General features: G+C 42.1%; 1 protein-coding gene across 1 annotated transcript in view; it reads left to right on the top strand.

Annotated features, from left to right (window-relative positions):
- LOC310790036 (protocadherin Fat 4-like) overlaps positions 1-10,655 on the top strand; it is a gene marked incomplete at both ends in the record, with an annotated part of 39,931 nt that extends 29,276 nt beyond the window's left edge. Inside the window, 4 exons of the mRNA XM_083651754.1 lie at positions 1,009-2,366; positions 4,963-6,316; positions 8,031-9,494; positions 10,603-10,655. Coding sequence (XP_083507880.1) covers positions 1,009-2,366; positions 4,963-6,316; positions 8,031-9,494; positions 10,603-10,655 — 4,229 coding nt within the window. The remainder of the gene's footprint in view (positions 1-1,008; positions 2,367-4,962; positions 6,317-8,030; positions 9,495-10,602) is intronic.
- Between the last annotated feature and the right edge of the window lie 203 nt (positions 10,656-10,858).

Raw genomic sequence — 10,858 nt, 5'->3', positions numbered from 1 at the left:
TTTGATGGGATTTTAATTGTCAAACTGAGAAACAAGTTAGTTATTGTGCGACAGAAAAATCGGACAGAACAATGAGACGGCAAGTATTGTTGTTTATCTCGGTCGTCTCTCTCAGCTCGGTGCTCGGGCAGGTCAGCTACTCCATTCCTGAAGAAATGGCGAAAGGCTCCTTGGTCGGTAACATAGCACAGGATCTAGGTTTAGATTTGAAAAGGCTGAAATCGGGTAAAGCCCGTATTCATTCGGGAGACAGCGCAGAATACATCGAGCTGAATAAAGAAAGAGGAGTCCTCCTCGTCAAAGAGAGAATAGACAGAGAAACGTTGTGTGGGGAAACGACGCCTTGTGCTTTACATTTTCAGATAATTATGGAAAATCCGATGGAATTGTTTCGCATTACAGTAGAAATCACAGACATAAACGACAACGCCCCCAGCTTTGCATCCAGCGAGAGGCGTTTTGAAATAAGCGAGTCAGCCGTCATTGGGTCTAAATTTGTATTAGATAAAGCCATCGATGCTGATATTGGTTTAAATAACCTGCAAAGCTACTCGCTTAATCCAACAGATAATTTTGTTTTGAAACTAGACAATCAAGTAGACGGAAGCAAAAAAGTAGAAATGATTCTACAGAAGCCTCTTGATAGGGAGAACCAGGAGCAAATAGCACTGTTGTTAACTGCGATGGATGGAGGAGAGCCGCAGATGTCAGGGACAATGCAAATATATGTCAATGTGTTGGATGCGAATGACAATGCTCCAGTTTTCACAAAACCTCTATACAAGGCATCAATAACCGAGAACGCGCCGAGGGGGACAAGCGTAACAACTGTTAGTGCACTTGACAAAGACAAAGGCTCAAACGGAGAAATATCGTATGTAATGTCTAATAGCAAGCGTCGTTTATCTGACCTATTTCAGATCGATAGGAAAACTGGTGAGGTTATCTTGATCGGTGAAATAGATTATGAGAAAGCTAAGCTCTACCAAATAGATATTGAAGCTGTAGATAATGGAGGACTCTCTGATTCTAGTAAGATCACAGTTGATATAATTGACGTAAATGATAATAGTCCACAGTTAAATATACTTTCCAAGTCAAACTCCCTTTTGGAGGACTCTCCTCCGAATACTGTAATAGCAATGATAAGCGTAAATGACCGGGACTCTGAGAATAATGGAGAGGTGCAGTGTAGTATAAATGAGAACATCCCGTTTAAAATATTGGCCACATTAAACGGATTCTATAGTTTAGTAACAGAGGTAGCTTTGGACCGGGAAGTGGCTTCTCAATATAATATCAGTGTCACTTGCTCTGATGAGGGAGTGCCCTCCCTCTCCAGCAGCGTCACTCTCACCTTACTGATCTCAGATGTGAATGACAACGCGCCTGTCTTTGAGAGGAGCTCATATGAGGCCTACATTGTAGAAAACAACACACCAGGCTTCTCTATATTCACAGTGAAAGCCAGAGATGCTGACTGGAACCAGAATGCCCGTGTTTCTTACATACTGGAGGACTCCTCGGTTAACGGAGTGCTCGTCTCCTCATATGTGTCTGTTAGTGCTGATAGTGGAGTCATCCATGCAGTGCGCTCTTTTGACTACGAGCAGATCAAGGATTTCCAGTTCCACGTCAAAGCGCAGGATGGAGGCTCTCCTCCGCTCAGTAGCAATGTGACTGTGAAAATACTGATCCAGGACCAGAACGACAACGCCCCTCAGGTTCTGTACCCAGTTCAGACTGGTGGCTCTCTGGTGGCTGAAATGGTGCCTCGTTCAGCAGATGTGGGCTATCTGGTCACTAAAGTGGTGGCTGTTGATGTGGACTCTGGACAGAATGCCTGGCTCTCCTATAAACTACAGAAAGCCACAGACAGGGCGCTGTTTGAAGTGGGCTTACAGAATGGAGAAATAAGAACTATCCGCCAAGTCACTGATAAAGATGTTGTGAAACAAAGGCTGACTGTTGTAGTGGAGGACAACGGGCAGCCCTCTCGTTCAGCTACAGTCAATGTTAACGTGGCGGTGGCGGACAGCTTCCCTGAAGTGCTGTCGGAGTTCACTGACGTTACACACGACAAGGAGTACAATGACAACCTGACTTTTTACTTAGTGTTGGCTTTGGCTGTAGTGTCCTTTCTCTTCATCACGTGTTTAGTGGTTATTATATCAGTGAAAATATACAGATGGAGACAGTCTCGCATCCTCTATCACTCCAGTCTCCCGGTGATTCCATATTATCCACCACGTTACTCAGACACTTTGGGGACAGGGACTCTCCCACACGTGTACAATTACGAGGTGTGCAGGACGACTGACTCCAGAAAGAGTGACTGTAAGTTCGGCAGAGCCGGTAGTCAGAACGTGCTGATAATGGACCCCAGTTCTACAGGGTCGATGCAGCGGATACAGCCTGAGAAGAGCATCCTGGATGAACCAGACTCTCCTATAGAGGTGAGGTCACTGCATTATTATATTGTGGAGCAAAAATATCAGTTCAAACCATAACCAAGGCGACATGTCCAATCTAGGCTAGCTTGATGAAAAGGCATTTCAGCACTGCGATGGTGAACAGTTCCACTTGCAATGAATGTGCGTCAATTCGAACACTGCTCTCTGTTTCATGCTGGTTTTCTGACAACGCTGTATGTGCTTGTTACGTCTGTTTTAGGCTATATTCTTGTGTTGATTTATTAGGGCTGCCATGGCTTTGTTTGCGTCCGATAGTCCATTCTGATACTTTCATCTTTATTTCCCTCCGGGCTGATTGCAATGCCCAGTCTGAATTCAGTGAAACATTACTGCATTCTCAATAAGTTGCAAACCGAGTTGTAGGCTCTCCAAATACATGTTATTACACGCTATTATTTTCAGTGAATAACGCTGCAACTTTTAATGATAACCTCATTTATGTTTGAGTTTAATTCAGTCTGCTTCATGCTCAGCATTCTGGGCAAACATGTTTTTTGCACAACTTTACAAGTTGCACATGTAGGGGTTTTCCTCATCCAAACTCTTGTTCTCTCATATGGCCTACTAGGCTACTACTAATCAAACTAGTATCATGCATTCATTTATATAGCCTATAGTACTGTATTCATGTTGACACCACAGTTTTACGTGAACCAAGATCGTTTATTATCAACTAAAACACGGTAGCATATCAAACGTCATTCCATAGACTGTGCAAGTAATTCAGGACCATGGATAGCAAAAAGGACAGTTATGTTACTCCAATTGCAGTGTACAAAAATTACTTTTCAAACCAATGACATTCTGTAGTGTCTGATTATGCGCGTGTGGTGTGCGCGGCCACGTTGCAGGTGTGTTTGTGTATTATGCTTGTGCATTTGTTTTTTATTATTATCGCCGTTTTTTTACTTTCTAAGCTCTTATGTCTAAGATCCATAACGTTTTTACAATAATAATAATAATAATAATAATAATAATAATAATAATAATAAAGTCTTATCATCATCATTATTATTCTTATTCTTATTATTCTTATTATTCTTATTCTTATTATTCTTATTATTATATTATATTATTATTAGTATTAGTATTAGTATTATTATTATCATTATTATTATTATTATTATTATTATTATTATTATTATTATTATTATTATTATTATTATTAATTGTTACATGGTTTCGATTGGTAGAATATTTCTTAGTGATTCTATCTGTTACATGTTTGCCAGCAATAGTGTATATTATTTTCTGTAGTTCAGTCCTTTGTACAGAGAGAGACGCTGTTGGCCATTGAGTTCCTATTTCTGAATGCATTTGTAGCAGTACCTCCCCCACTATCTCAATATATTAACGAGAGAAAGAGAGACAGACTTAACAGTCCTGGTTTTTGAGAGGATCATACGCAGATACTCCGAAATGTGATTATTTTGCTCATCACTTTAGAATTATGATCATATAACACGATATATCTGGAACTCAAAATCGGATCTGAAAAGGAATATATATTGCAACGTAAAGGGGAGCAAAAAAGGATTACTACAGAGACATATCGACCAGAACGATGCGACGGCAAGTACTGTTGTTTATCTCGGTCCTCTCCCTCGGTTCAGTGCTCGGGCAGGTCAGCTATTCCATTCCTGAGGAGATGGCAGAAGGGGCTCTAATCGGTAATATAGCACGAGATTTGGGTTTAGATGTGAAGAGACTGAAGTCAGGGAAAGCTCGTATTTATACTGGTGACAGTGAAGAACATGTCGAGCTGATCAGAGAAAGAGGCGTCCTCCTTATCAAACAGAGAATAGACAGAGAGGCTTTATGCGGCGAGACGACGCCTTGCGCGCTCCATTTCCAAATTATTCTGGAAAATCCAATGGAGTTTTTCACCGTTACTATCGAAATTACTGACGTCAATGATAATCCTCCAACATTTGAGAGAAGTGAGATTAAATATGAAATCGGAGAATCAGCCCTTAGTGGAGCTCGATTCGTCTTGGAGAAAGCAATAGACAACGATGTTGGTGTTAATGGCCTAAGCAGCTACACCCTAAAACCCACTGATAATTTCGTTCTGAAAACTATTAGCCGCGGAGATGGAAGTAAGAATCTCGAAATGGTTTTGCAGAAACAGTTAGACAGAGAGAAACATGAGCATATATCATTGATATTAACCGCTGTGGATGGGGGTGAGCCACAGCTCTCAGGGACAATGCATATTCTCATAACTGTATTAGACGTGAATGACAATCCTCCTATTTGTTCAAAACCTGAATACAAGGCAAGTGTGACAGAGAATGCTCCTGTTGGCACTGTAATAACTACAGTTAGCGCTACAGATATTGATAAAGGTAATAATGCAAAAGTAGCATACAGAATTCCAAAAGCAGGAGCAGCAGGTATTTTCCAAATCGATGTAGATAAAGGAGTATTGACCTTGACTGGAAATATTGATTATGAAAAAAGAAAGGTTTTCGAGATAGATGTTCAGGTGGTGGATCAGGGAGGTCTGTCAGATGCGTGTAAAGTAATTGTGGAGGTGGTTGATGCAAATGATAACACGCCGGCCATTAACATAATGTCTAAATCGCACAGCATATCTGAGGACGTCAAACCAGGAACAATGGTAACAATGCTTAACATCCAAGATCCAGACTCGAGTGACAACGGGAAAGTTGTTTGTGTGTTAGACGAAAATATTCCTTTTGTCATGAAATCAACAACAAATAATTTCTATACTGTAGTGACAGACAGCGATTTAGACCGAGAGAGAGCGTCTGAGTATAATGTCACTGTGACGTGCTCTGATGAGGGAGTGCCCTCCCTCTCCAGCAGCGTCACTCTCACCTTACAGATATCAGATGTGAATGACAACGCGCCTGTCTTTGAGGGGAGCTCATATGAGGCCTACATTGTAGAAAACAACACACCAGGCCTCTCTATATTCACAGTGAAAGCCAGAGACGCTGACTGGAACCAGAATGCCCGTGTTTCTTACATACTGGAGGACTCCTCGGTTAACGGAGTGCTCGTCTCCTCATATGTGTCCGTTAGTGCTGATAGTGGAGTCATCCATGCAGTGCGCTCTTTTGACTACGAGCAGATCAAGGATTTCCAGTTCCGCGTCAAAGCGCAGGATGGAGGCTCTCCTCCACTCAGTAGCAATGTGACTGTGAAAATACTGATCCAGGACCAGAACGACAACGCCCCTCAGGTTCTGTACCCAGTCCAGACTGGTGGCTCTCTGGTGGCTGAAATGGTGCCTCGTTCAGCAGATGTGGGCTATCTGGTCACTAAAGTGGTGGCTGTTGATGTGGACTCTGGACAGAATGCCTGGCTCTCCTATAAACTGCAGAAAGCCACAGACAGGGCGCTGTTTGAAGTGGGCTTACAGAATGGAGAAATAAGAACTATCCGCCAAGTCATTGATAAAGATGTTGTGAAACAAAGGCTGACTGTTGTAGTGGAGGACAACGGGCAGCCCTCTCGTTCAGCTACAGTCAATGTTAACGTGGCGGTGGCGGACAGCTTCCCTGAAGTGCTGTCGGAGTTCACTGACTTTACACGCGACAAGGAGTACAATGACAACCTGACTTTTTGCTTAGTCTTGGCTTTGGCTGTAGTTTCCTTTCTCTTCATCACGTGTTTAGTGGTTATTATATCAGTGAAAATATACAGATGGAGACAGTCACGCATCCTCTATCACTCCAGTCTCCCGGTGATTCCATATTATCCACCACGTTACTCAGACACTTTGGGGACAGGGACCCTCCCACACGTGTACAATTACGAGGTGTGCAGGACGACTGACTCCAGAAAGAGTGACTGTAAGTTCGGCAGAGCCGGTAGTCAGAACGTGCTGATAATGGACCCCAATTCTACAGGAACGATGCAGCGGATACAGAGTGAGAAGAGTATCCTGGATGAACCAGACTCTCCTCTAGAGGTTAGAATGTTTACATTTTGATCATCAGAAACATTTTTGAAGTTGTCGTTCACGGGAAATAGTTGCAGCACCATGGACAGTGACAGCCTTTGCACGGTATCTCTCTCTCTCTCTCTCTCTCTCTCTCTCTCTACCCTCTCTCTCTCTCTCTCTCTCTCTCTCTCTCTCTATCTCTCTCTCTGTCTATTTCTCCCTCGTCATTTGGACAAAGTCTGACTTTACCCATAGGGGAAGCAGCAATGTTTTTTTGCGTTTACCATTTCTTTTCATTTGTGCAGTTTTATTTACCTGGCTATAATTCTTTCATTTACACTGTCCACAAAAGTAACACATGTTCGTATAAAACATAAAGACATGTTTTGTTTCCTCCCTCGTGTAGTTTCCTACTCTGAACTCAACGGGCCGCTGTTGGCCAGTGTGTGGCAGTTTTAAATGAGTTTTGTACCAGAACCTCCTCTGTCATATTGGTAGTGAGAGAGGGATAGTCAGACGCATAATGCATTCCAGGTTACAGCAACGTTTTCGACGGACATTTCAAGCTGGAATTATCTTGTTCAACACTTGTGGATTACTTTGATATACCTGTTACATTTCGAATTGGCGTTTGGTGGAATTTTGATTGAAAAGAGGAGAGAAACACGTTAGTTGTTGTGCGACAGAAATATCGGAAAGAACAATGAGACGGCAAGTACTGTTGTTTATCTCGGTCCTCTCTCTCAGCTCGGTGCTCGGGCAGGTCAGCTACTCCATTCCTGAGGAAATGGCGAAGGGCTCTTTAATCGGTAACATAGGACAGGATCTAGGTTTAGATTTGAAAAGGCTGAAATCGGGTAAAGCCCGTATTCATTCGGGAGACAGCGCAGAATACATCGAGCTGAATAAAGAAAGAGGAGTCCTCCTCGTCAAAGAGAGAATAGACAGAGAAACGTTGTGTGGTGAAACGACGCCTTGTGCTTTACATTTTCAGATAATTATGGAAAATCCAATGGAATTGTTTCGCATTACAGTAGAAATCACAGACATAAACGACAACGCCCCCAGCTTTGCATCCAGCGAGAAGCGTTTTGAAATAAGCGAGTCAGCCGTAATTGGCTCTAAATTTATATTAGAGGAAGCCATGGATGCTGATATTGGTTTAAATAACCTTCAAAGCTACTCGCTTAATCCAACAGATAATTTTGTATTGAAACTAGAGAATCAAGTAGACGGAAGCAAAAAGGTAGAAATGCTTCTACAGAAGCCTCTGGATAGAGAGAACCAGGAGCAAATAGCACTGTTGTTAACTGCTATGGATGGAGGAGAGCCGCAGATGTCAGGGACAATGCAGATTTACGTCAATGTCTTAGATGTGAATGACAATGCTCCAGTTTTCACGAAACCACTTTACAAGGCATCAATAACCGAGAATTCACCGAGGGGAACAAGCATAACGACCGTTAGTGCATTTGACAAAGACAAAGGCTCTAACGGAGAAATATCATATGCAATTTCCAATAGCAAACGCCGTTTATCTGACCTATTCCAAATCGATAGGAAAACTGGTGAGGTTATCTTGATTGGTGAAGTAGATTATGAGAAGGCTAAGCTCTACCAAATACATATTGAAGCTGTAGATAACGGAGGACTCTCTGATTCTAGTAAGATCACAGTTGAAGTAATTGACGTAAATGATAATAGTCCACAATTAAATATGCTCTCCAAGTCAAACTCCCTTTTAGAGGACTCTCCTCCAAATACTGTAATAGCAATGATAAGCGTAAATGACCCGGACTCTGAAAATAATGGAGAGGTGGACTGTAGTATAAATGATAACATTCCGTTTAAAATAAGGGCTACATTAAACGGATTCTATAGTTTAGTTACAGAGGTAGCTTTGGACCGGGAAGTGGCTTCTCAATATAATATCAGTGTCACTTGCTCTGATGAGGGAGTGCCCTCCCTCTCCAGCAGCGTCACTCTCACCTTACAGATCTCAGATGTGAACGACAACGCGCCTGTCTTTGAGAGGAGCTCATATGAGGCCTACATTGTAGAAAACAACACACCAGGCCTCTCTATATTCACAGTGAAAGCCAGAGACGCTGACTGGAACCAGAATGCCCGTGTTTCTTACATACTGGAGGACTCCTCTGTTAACGGAGTGCCCGTCTCCTCATATGTGTCTGTTAGTGCTGATAGTGGAGTCATCCATGCAGTGCGCTCTTTTGACTATGAGCAGATCAAGGATTTCCAATGCCGCGTCAAAGCGCAGGATGGAGGCTCTCCTCCACTCAGTAGCAATGTGACTGTGAAAATACTGATCCAGGACCAGAACGACAACGCCCCTCAGGTTCTGTACCCAGTCCAGACTGGTGGCTCTCTGGTGGCTGAAATGGTGCCTCGTTCAGCAGATGTGGGCTATTTGGTCACTAAAGTGGTGGCTGTTGATGTGGACTCTGGACAGAATGCCTGGCTCTCCTATAAACTGCAGAAAGCCACAGACAGGGCGTTGTTTGAAGTGGGCTTACAGAATGGAGAAATAAGAACTATCCGCCAAGTCACTGATAAAGATGTTGTGAAACAAAGACTGACTGTTGTAGTGGAGGACAACGGGCAGCCCTCTCGTTCAGCTACAGTCAATGTTAACGTGGCGGTGGCGGACAGCTTCCCTGAAGTGCTGTCGGAGTTCACTGACTTTACACACGACAAGGAGTACAATGAGAACCTGACTTTTTACTTAGTCTTGGCTTTGGCTGTAGTGTCCTTTCTCTTCATCACGTGTTTAGTGGTTATTATATCAGTGAAAATATACAGATGGAGACAGTCTCGCATTCTCTATCACTCCAGTCTGCCGGTGATTCCATATTATCCACCACGTTACTCAGACACTTTGGGGACAGGGACTCTCCCACACGTGTACAATTACGACGTGTGCAGGACGACTGACTCCAGAAAGAGTGACTGTAAGTTCGGCAGAGCCGGTAGTCAGAACGTGCTGATAATGGACCCCAGTTCTACAGGGACGATGCAGCGGATACAGAGTGAGAAGAGCATCTTGGATGAACCAGACTCTCCTCTAGAGGTTATAAGCATTTTTTGTGTGCAAATCATGATTATGTTTCTGGTGCATTCGTTTCAACTAAGCTAGGCTATGTCTCAAACCAAGTTGTGGCAGGTTTTCATTCCAACCAAACCATATACACCAAGGTTACTAGTGAACTATAAAAAAAACACTTGTTACGTGAAATAAAAAATAAACGAGAATGTATAAAATGAAATAAAATAAAATAAAATAAAATAAAATAAAATAAAATAAAGTAAAGTAAAGTAAAGTAAAGTAAAGTAAAGTAAAGTAAAATAAAATACAATCAAATTAAATACAATTAAATTAAATTAAACACAATTAAATTAAATACAATTAAATACAATTAAATACAATTAAATACAATTAAATACAATTAAATACAATTAAATCAAATTAAATTAAATAGAACGTTTTGGGTTGTGGGACAATGCAACGGATACAGAGTGAGAAGAGCATCCTGAACCAGACTCTCCTCTAGAGGTTAGACTGTTCACATCTTTATTAAAGCAAGTTGGGATGTGTTAGATATTGTCTATGCTGATACAGTAACATCATTTCAGATCCGTGGCAGATACAAAACGTGTGTGGTTTCTTAGTATCCTGGTGAACCAGGCTCCCCTCCTCTAGAGATTAGCATCGTCAGATAATTGAAAATCGTCATTCACGGGCAAAAGCTTCAGCACCTTGGACAGCGACATCCGAGGGATGGCTTCTCTCTCTCTCTCTCTCTCTGTCTGTCTCTCTCTCTCTGCCTCTCCCTGTCTCTCCCATGGTCTCTCTCTCTGTGCATGTCTGTCTATTGGGGCAAACTTCGACTTGATCCACAGGAAAACAATGTTTATAGATTTCAGTGGAGCTTCAGAACCTTGGACAGCGAAAAGTTAAGCATGGGTCTTCAAATGTATGTATCTGTTTATTTCTCTCTCTCTCTCTCTCGCCATCTCTCTCTCCCTCTCTCTCCCTTTACTGCAAATTGTGGCTATAGATTGCTTTTCCGTGTTCAACATTTGACTTCTTTCGACAGTTTGTAAAACATGTAAATTGTCTTTATTTGTGTTTTACACTTTCCATACTAACACCTCTCAGATTGAAACATTACCATTATTTTTTTCCTCGTGTAGTTTCCTACTCTGAACTCAACGGGCCGCTGTTGGCCAGTGTGTTCCAGTTTTAAATCAGTTTTGTAGTACCTCCTCTGTCTTCATGTGTATTAGTGAGAGGGACCATCAGACGCAGAATTCACACTCCACATTACAGTCAACGTTTTCCACGGACATTTCAAACTGGAATTATTTTGTTGAAGACTCGTGGATTAATTTGATATTCCTTTTACATTCCGAATTTACATCGGACGGAACAGTGATTGAAAAACGGAAG

The sequence above is a fragment of the Poromitra crassiceps genome (assembly GCF_964638095.1).
Source record: "Poromitra crassiceps genome assembly, chromosome: 15".
NCBI classification, from domain to species: domain Eukaryota; kingdom Metazoa; phylum Chordata; class Actinopteri; order Beryciformes; family Melamphaidae; genus Poromitra; species Poromitra crassiceps.
The sequence above is the reverse complement of the archived record's forward strand: the minus strand, read 5'-3'. Positions and strand labels throughout refer to the sequence as shown.